Below are 15,673 nucleotides of genomic sequence, written 5' to 3'. Positions count from 1 at the left end.
TAGTGCCGGCATTCTTCAAAGGACCTGGTAGCTTCTTCGAACCACTTTAAGAAACACTCCTCTGACCGGGAAAATATGAGCAGTAACGGCAGACGATGGGCTGTGTTGAAATTCTCGAGTCGCCACTGTTCAACTGCTGTTTTACATCTTGAAGGCTCCAGCACAATGAGCCTGAAAAGACTCGCACTCTTCGCTCGAGTGACAACGAAAATTTTTGAATTCGTGATTTAGATTCTTTTTCCGACACACGTGCGTCCTTGCTGTCGAATTAGAAGCCGCCAAACCAACAGCTGTGAATCTAGTTTCAGCGAAAACGACCGTCTGCTCTCTGTCAACACGAAAAGAAAAAACTCCAAAGTGGTACATCAGCTGTCTACGAATTCCTAGGCTCACAGATCGCGTTTGAGTAGGGCTCTGTTTTTCTGTCGCTCTATCGCAACTCTCGTGTACGGTGGAACAGCCCCGCACCACAGCGAAAGCTTTTCGAGGACGCGGCTGCGTCTCTCCGTCTGCGGAACGAGAGTTAATTGCGGCACCGTTGTCTACAGAAACGTCCCTCGCGTGGTGGAAAACCAGGAGTCTTGAGGCCTTCGGTGTGCATGAAACTCTTGAGAAACACACAACTTTGAGAGACCTGCAAAACGGCAGAGTCTCTCCTCGGTCTTCTCTCCCTTCTCACGCGAAACCCCGTGTCTTTCTGAGTAGCGCTTCTCGACACACATCGCTCGGAGTGTGAGCAGACCTGCGAGGGATGTCGAAGAAAACGTCACATCTCAGCACAAAACTGTTGCGGCGCAGCGAAAGCAGAGACACAGCAGGAGTCCAACAATATCAGTCCAAAGAGGGTATTTGCGCGGCAGCTGCCAAAATGTGGCGAGCACACAAAACGCGCCTCGGCCTCTCTTCGTCTTCAGACGACGCAGATTGACGACTCGCGTCTGTGCCATCACGGGAAGCTCTCGCCGCAAACTCCGCCGCCTCGGCCGCAGAGGCTAGCGTCATGAGCTCTGCATGCAAAAACAGTTGATCCAAAAAAGACACAGTGTCTGGGGACGTCCACATGGTGCCGATCCGAGAGACACTCCTCCGTTGACTCTGCAGGCGGTTGCGCTGCCTCCCGCGAGCCTAGACGGGGCCCGGACCCCACTGTTCGTCCATTTTCGTTCTTCCCTGTCTACGACGAGAAACGAAAAGGCGCGCTTCCGCTGCAGTCCGTAACAGAGGTGCCAGTGGAAAAACCGTTTTTTACCGACGCTGCATGCAAAGGCTGCACAAACTCCGTGGCTCTTCCTTAACATGTTTCTGCTCCTGCAGTCTTGCCTTACTCTATCCAGCCTAACACAGAGAACTCTACGCGGAAACGCCACCGGGTCGCCCAACGAGCTTTCGATCCCCATTTTCGCAAACCCTCGCGTAAAGGAAGCTGTGCATGCACTTCTCTTTGCAGAGTGCCGGCTCACCAGCGACGTGGACTTTGACAGCGGCAGCGAGTACGATGAGGAGTTCTTCCAGTTGCTGCGGCGGAGGGACAACGTCGACATCTCTCCACCGCTTCCATCCTGCGCCTGATTCTGAAGGGCTATGCGCCGAGGCGAAGGAGCCTGGAGAGCTGGCGGCGCCAGCTCCTCCATGCGCACTCATCGCGGCCTCCGCCAGGACACTTTGGTGGAACAGAGGCCGGTGGTTTCGACTTTGCGCAGCTGACGCTGAGATCTCTGGGTGCTGAAGAAGCACTTGCTGAATCTGCTGGTGACACCACTGAAGCGAGTCGTCCTTTGTCGCAGCTGCAGCCGCCGCGGCCGCTGCCGCAGAAGCCGCCGACGGGGCTCCTGCGTTCTTGTTCCTGTCACCTGCAGGGAGCGCCGGGGCGTCCTCCCCTCCGCCGCTCCGAGTGGCTGAAAAGCCTCCAGGGCCTCCCTCTCGTCCCGCTTCGCCTTCGCATGCACTGTCTCCCGGCGACGGGCTGCTGCTCTTCAGACTGGAGCTCAGGGAGTGCGGCCCCGGTCGCTCGGCCAAGTCGTAGTAGAGGTCGATGTTCAGGGGCGTACTGCAGCCGCGAAGGGCCTCCTCAAACGGCCGAGAAAGCGAAGGGGCTTCAGCGTCTCTTCCAACTCCGTGTCGGGCCTCCGGCCGCATGCGTTTCGTAGACCGAGGCTGCGAGACAGAGCCCTCGAGGTAGCGCAGCAGCGGGTTCCGCCGTAGCCGCGCTCGCCGCGCATGCAGCAGCCGCGTGAGGACCTCAGGCGACAGCGGAGGCCCCAAGTGCGTCTGTTCGATGCCCTCAAAGGTGGGGCCCGACGAACTCGCCCCGTCTTGGGGAGGAGCCGTTGCGGGAGCGGCTGCTGGCCGTCCTGGCGGACTGTTCGAGTACGCAGTTCCTCTCGGCAAAGACGGTACATGCAGCAGATCCGCACCCTCGCGAGAAGACGCCTGCGGCGCCCCCCCAGCAAGGCCCTCGCTCCCGCTCTGGCCCCCCACAGTGTGGGCCAAGTCACCCGCCCGCAGCGGGGACTGAAGGCCCGGGCCCTGCGGCGGTCCCGGCCCGCGCCCCACAGAGGGCGAGGGGTCGCGGCGCGCCGCGCTGGGCTGCATCGGCGAAGGGCTGGGTGTCCCTTTATGGGGAAGGGTCTCTGTCTCCCGGGAAGAGGGTGCAAACGCAGCCAAGCGCAGCGCACCTGACGCCGGCAAACTCTGAGGGCCCGTCTGGCCCACACAGTCCTGCCCTGGGGTGGGGACCGGCACCGGAGAAGGCCCAGGGACTTGCGAGGCTGTACCTCCAGAGAGACTCCGGCGCGACTCTGCGCTCGCACCTGGCCCCCAAGAAGTCTCCTGCGAGTGGTCCTGGCTCGGCCTCCGCGCAAAGGGCACTCCCATCCCTCCCGCCGACACAGGCGCTCCAGGAGACCCCGCCAAAAAGGGCCCCTGCGGGCCAACAGGCCCCTGGGCGACAACGCGTTCTGAGGACTCTCCAGCAGTCAGCTCGCTTTCCACGGGGCTTGGCTCGGACCGCGGGTACGCGGCAGCGGGGAGGAGACCTGAGAGATAGCGAAGAGCAAGGGAAAGGGACCACGCATGAACGGCTGCCAAGTGGCTAAGAAGACAGGCAAATTGTGTGCAAGCCTCGGAGCCCCCGACGAAGCGCCAGCGAGTGTGCGTGAGTGTTTTCGCGACTCGAGACGGGGAGAGAGAAGTTTTTTTTCGCATTTTGAGATGTGCCGAAGCTTTCTCAGCAATGCATGCTTGAATCGACTCGCAGACGTTCAGGTCTCGATGTCGTTTCTTCCGCGATCCAAGAAAGAAAACCCACCAGCACCCACGACACGCAACCCACCCCCCTCCCCCAAGAGGAATTTGTGAGTGTATACTTTGACCCAGACTGCTGCGAAAAGTATATATTTCTGGTTCCTCACTTCTGAATAAAGGAGGCGAGCGCCCCGTCAAGACTCTAAACACTTTACCAGCTACAATTCGGGTCCAAAGAGTCTTTGCACAAGTTGCTTGGGCGTCCACACGCACTCAGGAGCAAGTCTTACTGCCCTGTAAGCCCTCTTCTTCGCTTCTCACCTCTAGATGCCGTCGCATCATCTCTCAGCTGAGAACTCCCCCTGTCTTGCCCATCCTCCCGCCTGTAGAGTCCCGTCGCCGAAGGCTGGAGCGTAGGGTGCCCCATGTGAAGTGACGAGGCACCGCCTGCATGCGCAGGTGCGTACGCCCCGGCTGGGGGAAGAGCTCGTCCTTGGTCGTACGAACGACTGGCGACGCCAGAGGGCTGCCGCGAGACGAGCTGACTGGACTTCGAGAAGGGGGTGGGAGGCGCCTCGCACTGGACGCTCTGCGAAACTGGCAACGAGGGAAACTTCTGGGCCGAAGGGTACTGGAGTTCTGCGCCGCCAGGAGATCCTTGCGAGGCGCCTCGCCGGGCCTCGTACAGCCCCACCGGGTGGAGAGCCGGCCGGGCCGCGAAACCCGCCGACGGAGCAGAAGGCTCGAAGTGAGAGAACGGCCCCGGTGTCCGAGCATGCGCAACGACAGGGGCGTGGAGACCGCCAGGACCGAGCTGAGAAGGGACTGAGCCTGGAGGCGCCTTTCCGTAAGGGAAGCAATGCGCGTCTTCAAGCGTATAGACCCCCGCCTGCCCCGGCCGAGAGAAAGACGGCTCCCGCTGAGGCGAAGCCTCCGCGGAATGCCGCTGGCCGTGCTGATGGCTCGGATGCGGATACATCGTGGCCTCGAGAGAAGTAGCAGACACCTTGAAGGAGCTTTGGACAGGAACTTAAAACGGGCTCGACTTTTCAGCTTTGCAGAAGACACAGGACGCTCCGTGTCCCCATGGTGGCTGCTGATAAAAAGTTCTCTTCTCTGCGTAAGACACCCTTCTGGAAATCCATCAAAGATGAAACAGTTTCCCGAGAGTGGCGGCTTTCTGCAATGGTCCCGGCGATGTGTCTCTCGCCCTTTCTTCTTTCCGCCAACACACGGCGGCTGTCGGCTTTCAGCCCCCACGTGCACAGTCAGGCAATGTGTCTTCTGCGGAGAAATTTTCGGGTGTTGCGGGAGAGTTCAGACAGAGGGGATGAGGAAATCTTTGTCGCAAAAGACACAGAACTGAAAACAAGGGACCAGACTCGCTCGTAGTGACGATCCATGTCGAGAGCCACAAGTATCTTGTGGCGTGTCAGCGCAAGAGTCGAAAGAGCTTTTGTCCTCGCAAGTCTCCAGAGAGTTTTTGCCAGGTTCTCTAAAGACAAAAACGTTCAAAAGAAAAGAGGGAGACGACGTCCACCGGAGGAGAAGTCGGTCGGTGAGTCGGTACCGCAGCGCTTGGCGAACAGAAGCTGGGCGTTTCAGGCAGAGCTCCCGACAGAGGGATGCTCCACAACACAAGCGCTGAAAAGGTGAGGAGGAAATCACAAGAAATAGCGAAACTGTTTGCTCCCAGACTTGGGAACTTCCCGTGAACGTTGCTCTTAGGCGGCCAGGAGCATGCATGCACAACGCGTGCTTCTACCGGCTGTCGGCTGAAGCCTCGATGCCCACTCAGTCAAGACACTTTTGAAACGCCTTTCCACGTCGTTCTGTGCTTGACCCAACGCTTTTCCTCTGGCTTCCTGAGAGAAGGGAGCTGCACACAACTTAAGCCGCCCAGACCCACATTTTTGTTGACGTGGAAAAAGTATTACCACCGCAGCTTTCACAGAACGCTGCCGGTCGACGGCGTCCGGTCTGCTTAATTCCCGCTGAGACTCTGCGTAGAAAGACATCGCTGTCTGCCGATCGTCTACACGAAAAGCTTGTCGTGATTTGACGGGGAACTCACGTTGTCTGAAAAGTGGAAGCTGCGAGTTGCTCGCTAGTCGGCTGTCGCGGCAGTGTACCTACACCCCGGCGCCGGGCTGGCAGGTCACTTTTGGCGCAGGCGTGATGCAGAAACATCAGTTTCCGGGTCAGATTTCTGTAAAGACTTGTAGCCGTCTCTTTTTTCCTCGAATGCTTCGCTTGCACGTTCCCCGGAGCATATCTTCGCCCTCCAGGCGCGGAACTCCCTGTTTGATACACGCGAGCAGATCTTCTCCAGTCCCCGTGCGTGAAACGAAACACCTGTTCGACGGGATTGAGTCAAAGCGTTTTCGCTGCTAGAAGTAGAGTCGCCGCTTACCTTCCCCTGCTTTTCGGCTGATGGATGCGTTGCGGTTTCGTCAAAGTGCATGCAAACACAAAGTGTGTGACTCCTGCAGTATGTTGTTGGCAGCCACCGATATTCGCTTTTATCCGTTTACGACCACTGTAGTTTAACCACGAAACACCGTTGTTTCTGCGACAACGAACACCACCGTTTCCTGTTCACGGGTCCCATACAGAAGGCATCAAACAGAGGCTCGGTTCACTGGCAAACGTCACTCTCGTAACAACGCGGTTTACCGCAGACAACACCCCCGGTACCATTTACTTGAATGGAACCACTTACGCGAATGGTCACTGGATACGGCAGGTGTAGGGCGTGTATCCTCGACTGGAGTTTCCAGTTCGGCAGCGGTAATTTCTATAGAATCAACTTGTATATACTCTTCAGCCAAAATCAGTCTGGTGTCCCGTTCTCCGCTCCGACCACATGGCTTCTCGGGCCTTTGAGGTCATCCTGACGGCGAGGGAGGGGAAGTGAGTGCAGACAAATGGATGCTCAAACCGGAAAGTAAAGGACGGGGTCCACCGATCTCTGCACTTGCTTTCATAGCGCATCCGCCTCAGTGTCTTGCGCCCCTCCTATCACATACAAACGCGTGAGGAACTACAGGAGACGTTCTCGTGTTGGGAGAAAAATTCGTGTTGAAGTTGGAAACCCTGGGGATTCTCTCAGGGAATGAGAAACCGTTTCCACTTAGCTAAAGAGAAGTTGTCTTCTTGGAAACTCTTCTGTCGTTCGTGTTGCCAGACTCAAAACTGCTCTCCGGTCCCGGAGAAGAACATCTGGAGACAGCTGGTTCCCTATTCAGACTTTCACACCACATGAGGCGGAGACTGTACACGTGGAGCTAGAGTTCTGCAAACAACTGAGAGGTCTGACCTGGGTTTTTCTAAAAGTTCCGCGGCGGGGATGCTGTTTCATCCGGGAGCAAACGCTGAGTGGAAGCCAACAAGCGCTTTTGTTGTGACCATCTCTCTGTGGACGACGTGATCCCCCATCTCAGTGCTCGCGTACAGGCCCATCACTCTTGATTGAATCTCCACGTGCTTTCCTCGCCATCTCACTCGGCTGCAAAAACGTGTGACTTCTGGGCGTGAGCCTTTGCCGCGAATCGCCGATTTCTGCGAGTGTAGAGGCGCGCCCGGCACAGGTCATGTTTCGAGACTTTCTGGAGTTTCGTCTTGCAGTTCGCAGACTGATTAGACAAGTGAACGCTTTGTGAATGCAAGAAGCTCTGCGCAGATCTCGCCTTTTGTTTCCTGCCTCACCAGGTGCTGGACCACCGCGGAGGCACTGACACGTGACTAGTCATCTGGACAGCTGCCCAGGGAGTGCGTGCTGCACAAACAGCATCCGTGACAACCGTGTTTTTCTCGACCAAGTCTGCCGCTGTACAGAACTGCTTTTAGTTCAACTCTCAGAGAGAGAGAGACGCCGTTGTATCTTCCGATCTCTGCCGCGGCGATTTGACCCAGAAAAACCAGCACGGTGGAGTCGGTGCCTCGCAGCAGATCCTGCATAGAATATCTCTGCCTTTGCTCAAATACCTGCAATTGACTAGTGAATGTGTGGCTAGACAGCTATGCATTCCATGGCCCTAAAAAGTCGCGAGAGTGTCACACCGACAAGAAAGTATGACTGAAGTGTATCGACCAGTGAGTGTACACAAACCAGTAGCAACTCCGTCATGTGCATTCCCCCTTAGGATCCTACTTCTTAGTTCCATTTACGAGCCACAGACGGCCAGGTTCTTTGTGACTGCTGTATATACGTCGCTCGACTGGGCTGCTTTCTAAGACAGGTAAAAGTGGATCTCCACGTCGTGAAACGACATTAAGGTGTCTCCCCATTTAAGCGTGGTATGTGTGGAGGAGCCTGTTCCGTCACAGACCTCGCAGAGACCTAAACTGCGTTTGTTGGGTCGACAGTGTTTAGCCTCTCAACGCCGGAGAGATCTGAAAACCTTTCGAAGTTGTGAGTTCCGCAGCGGGAAAGCCGCAAGAAGCGCGAATCAGGACATTCAGTTTTCCTCCGAACAAGAGACAAATGAACCAGGAAAACACACATCTGTTCAGATACGACGAAAATGACGAAAGCTCAACCTGTGCGCCTGACAAGGACGCCGCGGCGTTTTACAGCCATTACGTTTGCCTGCAGGTGTTGGTACCTTTTCCCCATGAGCGAAAACAGGTGAGGTTCTTCGATCTTCGCTTTGTTGAAGGCCTGTACAGACAGCACAGAGACGCGGTTTCCACAGGAGAAGAGACTTCAACCGACACACCAAAAGCGCGCTCGACACAAAAAGAGTTACACGAAAAACGCCTATAACGCCCGCAGTCGCCTTGCCCCACTCTTCCCTTTTGTCACACGAACATTGCACCTGTTTCTCCTGGTTCTGAGAACTCCGCCTGCTAAAACCATGCATCTACAGAGTTTATCCGGCAGCCCCAGCGCTGAAGAGACACTGCCGGACTGCGACGAGATTGAACGAAACAAGCGAGAACGGTAGTGACCAAGCGTCTTTCTGCCAGCACTGAGAGACACGGCGACGGAGCCGCGAAAGACAAAGACCCGCTTGAACTTATGCACCCATGACACACACTCGGCGACGCGTGAGATACACCGAGACACCAGCGCGACGCAAAAAACTACAGAGTGACAGCGGTCTAAACACCGCGAGAACACTACACACGTTCTTGTTTCTTTCTTCTGAAAACAGACTAGATAAAATGTTGCATGCGCGCTGCTCCCCGCAAGCGTGTCTCTCCACGGGGCAACGCGGTCGAGAACGAATTCGTCTCCAAAGAGTCTTTCGATCTTGAAACCTTTGTCCTCGGCACACGCGACACCTGAAGAGTGCTGGCGTCCCTAATTTGCGTCATCTTAAACATAGACACCCAACCCTCTATCACGGTGTCCGCTTCTCCAAAGATGTACAGTTTTAGGTTCACATGTACATGTTTATATCCGAATAATCTACAGGAATTCCAGAGGGAATCTCCTACGACATTGCATAACGTACAAATGTTCTTGTCTCCATGTCATGTATATTTTGTTCATAAATTAATTATATGTACGTTCATATACATTTCGATATATCTGTGGAGCTGTTTTCCGCGCGCGTCGATAAGGGCACTGACCTGAGTGACATTTGCAATGTCTTCTTCCTGCATTTCGCCAAGTCGCTCTTTGAGGTAATTGACGAAGACAGTGAAGAAAGCCGGCTCCCGGAAATCCACGTAGGCGATCGCGCGTAGCATTCCAGTCAATTCCTTCATACTGAAGCTGCAGCAAAAGAAACGTTCCACGCAGAACTTCTTCGACCGACTGCATGCATGGTCTCAGAAAAGTGTAAGTCACAAGAGATGCAGTGCCCCCTTCTCTCTCCGTTCCTCCTCTCCGGAAGATTCAGTTTCTGCAAGCGTCTCAGACGCCCCTCCGCTGGGGAAGCAGACACACACACGAGCACTCGTCTGAGAAGACGAGAACCGTCGGTATCCCACAGGTTGACTGAAAACTTTCGCCTCGTTCGAAAACCCTCCTGCGTTTGAGCTGGAGTGGCTCCCTGCGTCCGCCCTTCGCCTAGGGCCTCACGGTGTCTTCCAGCCTCAATCTTGGCAGAAAAAATACGTTCGTCTCGTTTTTCTACGACGCGACTTCCTTTGTTTCCAACATGACCTGCACCTGAGTCTCCCTCTTCAGCCGCTGCAGAAAGAGGAAGCTTGCATGGCCTCGCTGCCCTTCAGAAAGGTGCAGAGCGCGAGACGCACAAGTGCCTTACCCCCCCCCCCCCGTTTTCGGTTCACGGAAGGCTCAAAGAGTCCGCCTACTTGTGTACGCGTTTACAGAGTTGCTTGCAGACAGCGAGAAGCAGAGGTCGCGTATCCCTAGCCTCTGGACGCGGCGCATGAAGCCACGGGAGCGGCCGGTATGTGTTGCTCCACTCTCGCCACCTCTTCCGTTTGCAGTGGGGCTGTGGGGATTTCGTCGCGCTCCACTTGACAAGTGATTTGAAGAAGAGGAGACACTGCGCCGGCGACGCGACTTCGCAGACGAGAGCGTCGACGAAGCTGCGAAGAAAAACAACGCGTCGAAACCTCTGAGTCGCGGCATGGAAAGAGACAAAAAGAGAGAGACCCGACCTCTGGACGTCAAGCTTCTGCAAGGGATCCTCAGCAGATGCGCTACACATACACCATTCACCTCTTGACTGCGTTCCCCAAGGAGGACTGCGTTGGACGCTCTGCCTGCTGCCTGCGTAACCCGCCGTGTGTTGAAGACCGCTTTGCATGCGCCAGACTCGACAGACCTCACCAAAACGCGACTACGGAGATTTAAACGATCAACGGAAACGCACAGACTACAGGAGACGTTAGAGACAAATCGCGAAACAACACTAACCGCTCTGTAAGGCGGCGAATGCAGTCGTCAGGGTCTTCACTCAACTGGCGCCTCGTCTCCGCGAAGAAAACCATCAAGCTGGTGCACTGCAGAAAAACGGAAACGAGGAAGTCTAACTCTACGCGGTGAGGGCCCCGTGGCTCTCAGGTGTACGTACCCCGCGTGACGCGGGTGGCCGTCCACGGGTGATGGGGAAAAGAACGACTGCCATTCCCGAGCTCAAGTTGGAACGAACTCACGGAAGTCTTCTTATGGGCTGCATGCGTTTCCTCTCACAAACACCACTGCCTACTGGGCTACTTGTACGTGTCTGTCTCTTTCGATCCTTCACCTATCTACCAAGTGTCTCTCTCTTCCTACATCTGTAGACTTGCTTAGCTTCTGAATCTGCCCTTCATCTGTGTACGTCTAGGATCCGTCTGTCAGGTTTTCTGAAGCCTCGTGTGGCTGTACCGCGGAGATCTCCCGACTGCGAGTCTCGCCTGTGTTCCACCTTCCCCCTCTCCTTTAAAGGTCGGCCGCCGCGTTTGCAGGTCGAATTCACACCGAGAAAAGTGGATTCTCTGTCGCTGCTGTGGCGGATCGAAACTCACTTGCTGCGGGTCGAGAGTCTCGACGGCGCCGCGCTCCGTCGCGCGCTGCAGCAGGACGTCCGCGACAGGCCCGAAGAACCGCGACTGGTGGTGAAAGCCGAGCTAGAGCAACAGCAATCGCAAAGGCAGACACTCACAAAAAAGGAACTAAAGCGCGCTAAAGGAACGCAGATCGGAAAGGCAGATGTTCACAGAAAGAATCCGCGACACCGGCAGCACGGAGAGGAGAAAACCGCGAAAAAGAGAGAACGTAGAGGAGGAAGGGACAAGGCAAACGGCGGAAGGCAAGGAACAAAGGGAGGAGAGAGGCTACGGAAGAGAGAAGAAGGATCCAAGCCGCTCACGGAAACATGCAGCGAACGAGAGAGGTGAACAAAGGCGATCCGGGAACAAAGGGAAAACAGAGCAAAGTAGGGCCTTGAAAGAAAACGAGGCAGCACGACAGCTGCAAAGCTGACAGGTTGTTTCTTTCGCTTCTTTTCGCGTTTCCCTACAAACAGCATCGAGTCGAGAATGACCGCCGTCTGTCCGAGAGTGAACGCCTTGATTCCGCAGGGGCTGAAGTCCTCAGACCGCGGGAAAGTCTCCTGCGCGTCAGGAGACTCTCCAGCCTTCGCGTCCGGCAGCTGTACAGACACCGGAGGGAGCGAGCCGCGCAAGCCCCGGCGGAGCTCTGCGACTTTCTCGCGAGTCACCAGAGGAAGAATCTCCTCTTGAAGAATCACGCCGCTCGGAGAAAAGTCTTTTTCCAGGCCCAACCCCATCACGTACCCAGGGCGTAGATACTCCTGCCACCTCCACTCGCCAGTGCCTTGTTCCAGAGAAGACGAAGAGCACGAGGAAGAACAAGAGACAGAATCCGAGGGAGAAGCAGAGGACGAAGACGCGGAAGAACAGGAGGAAGAAGAGGGAGAAGGAGAGGAGGAAGAAGAGGGAGAAGGAGAGGAGAAAGAAGAGGGAGAAGGAGAGGATGGAGACGACTCCAGGGATTTCTTTTTCGGATTGAGTTCACTCTGGAGACGCGAGAGCCGCTGCCTCCTTTGATGCTGCCTTGCAGCCTGCAGGGCGTCTGCGGACGGTTCAGAGCGGCCGAGGGCGAGAAGTCTCTGGCGCTCGGCATTCTGCTGGAGCAACTCCTCCGCAAGGTGCCGGAAGAACGTGAAGTGGCGGAACTCGAGCTGTCGATACACCACAGCCAAGCGCGTCTTCTCAAACGGCGTCAAGAGGCCCAAGTGCAGATAGCAGTGCATGCGTCTGGAGCGTCGAGGCAGGCACAGGAGACAGCGAGAGAAACGTCAAAACGCAGAGCAGACCGAGAAGCGCCACGCAGGTGTGGGGAGAGCAGACGCGTCCCCCGATTCCTGAAGCGAGGAAAGAGCGTCACCGGTTCAGGCTGGTCGGCGTCTGCACCTCACAGCGGGAGGCAGGCTGGGTCGCCTCGGTGCCCCCAAGTCTCTGCAACCGATTGGACTTCGTGATCCCTCGTGAACATAACAGCGAGCGTTGGAGCCCATCGTGTGAGACTCGGGAGCTCACGCTCAAGTGTGTGTTACATATGTTCCTTTTATTGTGCCAAGCGACCTTGGAACTTTCCAGCTTCACCCGGACGTTTCAGATGCGTCTTCCCTGTCACTCGCGAGGTAGCATGCGTGAGAGGCTGTTTGTTTCCGGACTCCAGGTGTAGAAGGACTGTCTCAACAGATTTTCCAAGTGCCGACATGCATACTACGCCGAGAGAGTGCGTGGACGCAAGGCTCCCGGATACCCCAAAAAGACGCTGCCCCTCGAGAGAGTCGACAGGAAACTGGGAGCCTCTCGCACAGCCTCTTCAACACAGACGAATGTTCTTCGAGCTGTCGTCGACCACAAAAGCCGCATGCAGTCTCTGCGTACTTCACTCTCTCGACTAGCCTTTGTCTGTGGAGCTTCGGCTCTCGCAAGAATGCAGAAGTCCAGATATACTTTTACCTCTCGAGCTCCGCGCACCCTGTCTCTCCACACCTCCACTCTTCCCCTGTCGCTCACCTGCTGATGTCCCGAATGAAGTCGCGCTCCGTCGCTCTCTTCCGCGCGAGAGTCTCCAGAAGCTGCAGGCCCGCCGCAGGCTCCACTGTGCCACTTAGGTCGCGTTCCCAGAGGAAAACGAAGGCTTCTGCGAGGCGCGCCACGACGCTCTCGCTCGTGCTGGGACTCGACGCCAGCGCATGCAGCAGCCTAGAAAAACCCAAGAGGCAGCGGGGCACAACGCCATGTGGAAGGGGAGAAACACCGTGTGAGAACCTGAACGTGGAAACGAGTCGAAGGAGGGAAAAGACAGCCAGAAGAGAGCCGTGATGACAACGGACAAACCAGGGCCGACCAACAGCCGTGGACCGTGGCGCGTTTTATCCTTCTGGCATTCCTTCTCCCCCAAGAAAATCCAAAGAAAATGGAGACGGAGACGCTCTCGAGCGTCTCGCTCGGGGGGGACGCGCGATCTCCTCACGCAGATACACACAGGAAGGCAGTGCCTGTACACCTGCAGCTGCAATTTAGGATCCAGCGGCTGTGGGAGAGCCGCGGATGCGCGAGAGGAAGAAATACGGAGACACCCGAGAGAACGGATAGGCCTCGCGCGTCCAGTGGCTGCTCGCCGCATGCGCAGACCTCACAGGACGCCTGGGTTGCCGCGTTCTGCCAAGAACAAACGCTGGTCTCTCTGTTCCTTCGTGTTGAGCTTCGGGATCTTCAACGAGAAGCGACAGCATGGGGAAACGACATGAAGGAGAACGTTTCTTCCCGATCTTCCACTCCAACTCCGGTACTCCACATGGAATCGAACACACGGCGCGTTCTCCTCAAAAACGCTGTGTGCGCGCCACAGTCTCCAGTTGCGGTAACGAGAGACGGAACGCATGCAAGGAGAGAAGAGAACTCAGAAACGGTCCCTACACACTGCAGGGATACAGTTTTTTCGGCAGCTGCAAAGTCCTCCGCAGAGCGCTGCGCTTTTTTCTCCCTACGCCGGCAGCAGGAGGCCCGCTACCTGGTCGCTCAGGTGAACCACACAAACGGAAAAACCATTAGTGACGAGGAGGCTTGTAAGCGTCACCACGGACAGACTGCATCGCGACTGATCTTCATAAGTCCCATCTACACGCATGCAACTCCACCTTGAAGTTTTTGTCAGAGAAGCGCTTTGCGGTGTGACGAAGGGCACTAGCACGACTCAACGACCAGACTTCCTGGAAATCACACCACAACAAAGCCAGTCATCAATCTCAACGCATGCACCCGCGTCCCTCGACACTTCACTGAACGCGTTTCGAAAAAGGTACCAAGGCCCCGAAGACCCGCGAGTTTCTGGGCGGCTTACCGAGCTGCCTCAGGCGCCTCCAGGGCAGGGAGCTGGCGTCTGGCGTAGAGCATGAGTTCCTCAGTACCCCAGGTCCACTCATGTCGGACGCGGTTCGCGGCTTCGCAGAGCTTGAGGACAACGTCTGGAAACCTTTCCTTGGTGTCTGTCGCCTCGCCGTCTTCTCTCTTCTCTGCTCCGGCGCCAGGCGCGGAGTCCTTCGACACCATAGCACGCGCCGCAGCTGCGCTCTCTCGCTCCTCCCGCTGTCGCAGCTCCCGGAGAAGAGGGTCCATGGAGGCGAAGAGGCCTTTCCAGGCTTCGGCGAGCACGACGTTTCGCGAGGCGAAAAGGCGCGCGATTTGCAGGCCCAGGTCCACAGACAGCTGCACAGGGTTCGGCCGGCTTTTCTCGCTCTTCTGCTCCCTGTGGTTCTCGTCTGCGGACGCGAGCGCCGACCCCGCCAGCAGTCGCCGGATGTACGCACACCAGAGCTCCTCAGTCTCCGTGGAGAAGGGTGGCATGAACGCGTGGGCGAGCCGGACAGAGACCGAGCGCAGCTCCAGGCTTCGCGGCGAGGTCCCTTGTTGCCAGACAGGAAGTGCCGCGAGCGCCTGCAGAGGACGGATAACCGGAAGGACGTACGGGAACGTCTGCCGGAGCGAGCGAGAAAGGACGGGAGGCTGCGCTCGCGAACGTGATTCAGAAGGAATGTCGGCAGAGGACGCGCCTTTCTCCGCAACCGTCGTCGCCTTCTCGTCTGTCACACCCGTCGAAAACGCTCGGAACGGAGCGTTGACGTTCCCCGCGCATACGCTGTCTGGGGTGTACATCCACTTTGGGGTGTATGTACACCTCGGCTTCGACCGCTCGAGGACGGGGCCCGGCAGTTCGCGGCTCTGCGGTGTCCGTTGAAGAAAGGTGGACGGAGACGCCCGTCGCTGGGAGCGACGCAGGCGCGAGAGATCTCTGTCTGCATGTTTTGCGGGAGAAACGAGTTGCTGAGGAAGAGTGAGAGAGGAGCAGACAAGCGCGCGATTGAGAAGCGACTGTGAGGCGCGAGCGATCGAAGAGAGCGCTCTGCCGTACCGAGGGAACTGGGGGCTGCGCGTTCTCGCGGGACTCGCAGCGAGGAGCTCTTGGAAAGCAGGAGATGAACGAAGAGATCTGGAGGCGAGAGAAGAGTCGAACTGAAGGAAGCCTGTTTCTCCGAGAAGAGGGCAGGAGAGAGAATGAAGAGAGGCCGGAGAGGACGGGACTCTTGCGTTGCCCGGAAACAAGCGCCTGAGAGACGCCGGACAACCGGACGCCGAACGCCGACGGAACCTCAGAAGACACGCGCGAAGAGAGTGAGAGGATCGAGGAGAAGAAACTGAAGAAGAAACAGGAGAAAGACAACAGGACGAAGAGAGAGGAGAAGAGGGAGGAGACAGAGAAGAAGACAGAGGAGGAGAAGAGAGGGAAGCAGAAGGAGAAGCGGCGAGCACGAGGCGTCGGGACGCCATCTCTGGCAAGGCGTTGACAAGAGACTGCATGCTGCGACTTGTCAAGGTGTGAGTCTCTTAGTACCGGCAAACTTGGAAAAAACAGGAAAAAGAGAAGTGGAGGAGAGAAAGAGGAGAGCAAAGCAGTGATATGGCGCCGCACACACACTCTGCATTT

The 15,673-nt window shown here is 56.7% G+C and overlaps 2 protein-coding genes across 2 annotated transcripts; both read right to left on the bottom strand.

Moving 5' to 3' along the window:
• Positions 1–331: 331 nt before the first annotated feature.
• Positions 332–4,222, bottom strand: TGME49_227980 (hypothetical protein; the record flags this gene model as incomplete). Its single annotated transcript, XM_002366380.1, has 3 exons — positions 332–1,007; positions 1,461–3,035; positions 3,565–4,222. The coding sequence occupies 3 exons, from the start codon at positions 4,220–4,222 to the stop codon at positions 832–834; spliced, it is 2,409 nt and encodes an 802-aa protein (XP_002366421.1). The 3' UTR covers positions 332–831.
• A 5,795-nt stretch (positions 4,223–10,017) lies between these two features.
• TGME49_227990 (hypothetical protein) lies at positions 10,018–15,546 on the bottom strand (the record flags this gene model as incomplete). The annotated part of the gene is made up of 5 exons (XM_018780188.1): positions 10,018–10,170; positions 10,678–10,779; positions 11,172–11,931; positions 12,703–12,891; positions 14,033–15,546. The coding sequence occupies 5 exons, from the start codon at positions 15,544–15,546 to the stop codon at positions 10,018–10,020; spliced, it is 2,718 nt and encodes a 905-aa protein (XP_018636083.1).
• Positions 15,547–15,673: the final 127 nt, after the last annotated feature.

Source organism: Toxoplasma gondii, chromosome X (assembly GCF_000006565.2).
Source record: "Toxoplasma gondii ME49 chromosome X, whole genome shotgun sequence".
NCBI lineage: Eukaryota > Apicomplexa > Conoidasida > Eucoccidiorida > Sarcocystidae > Toxoplasma > Toxoplasma gondii.
This window is presented reverse-complemented; position numbering and strand designations above follow the sequence as displayed.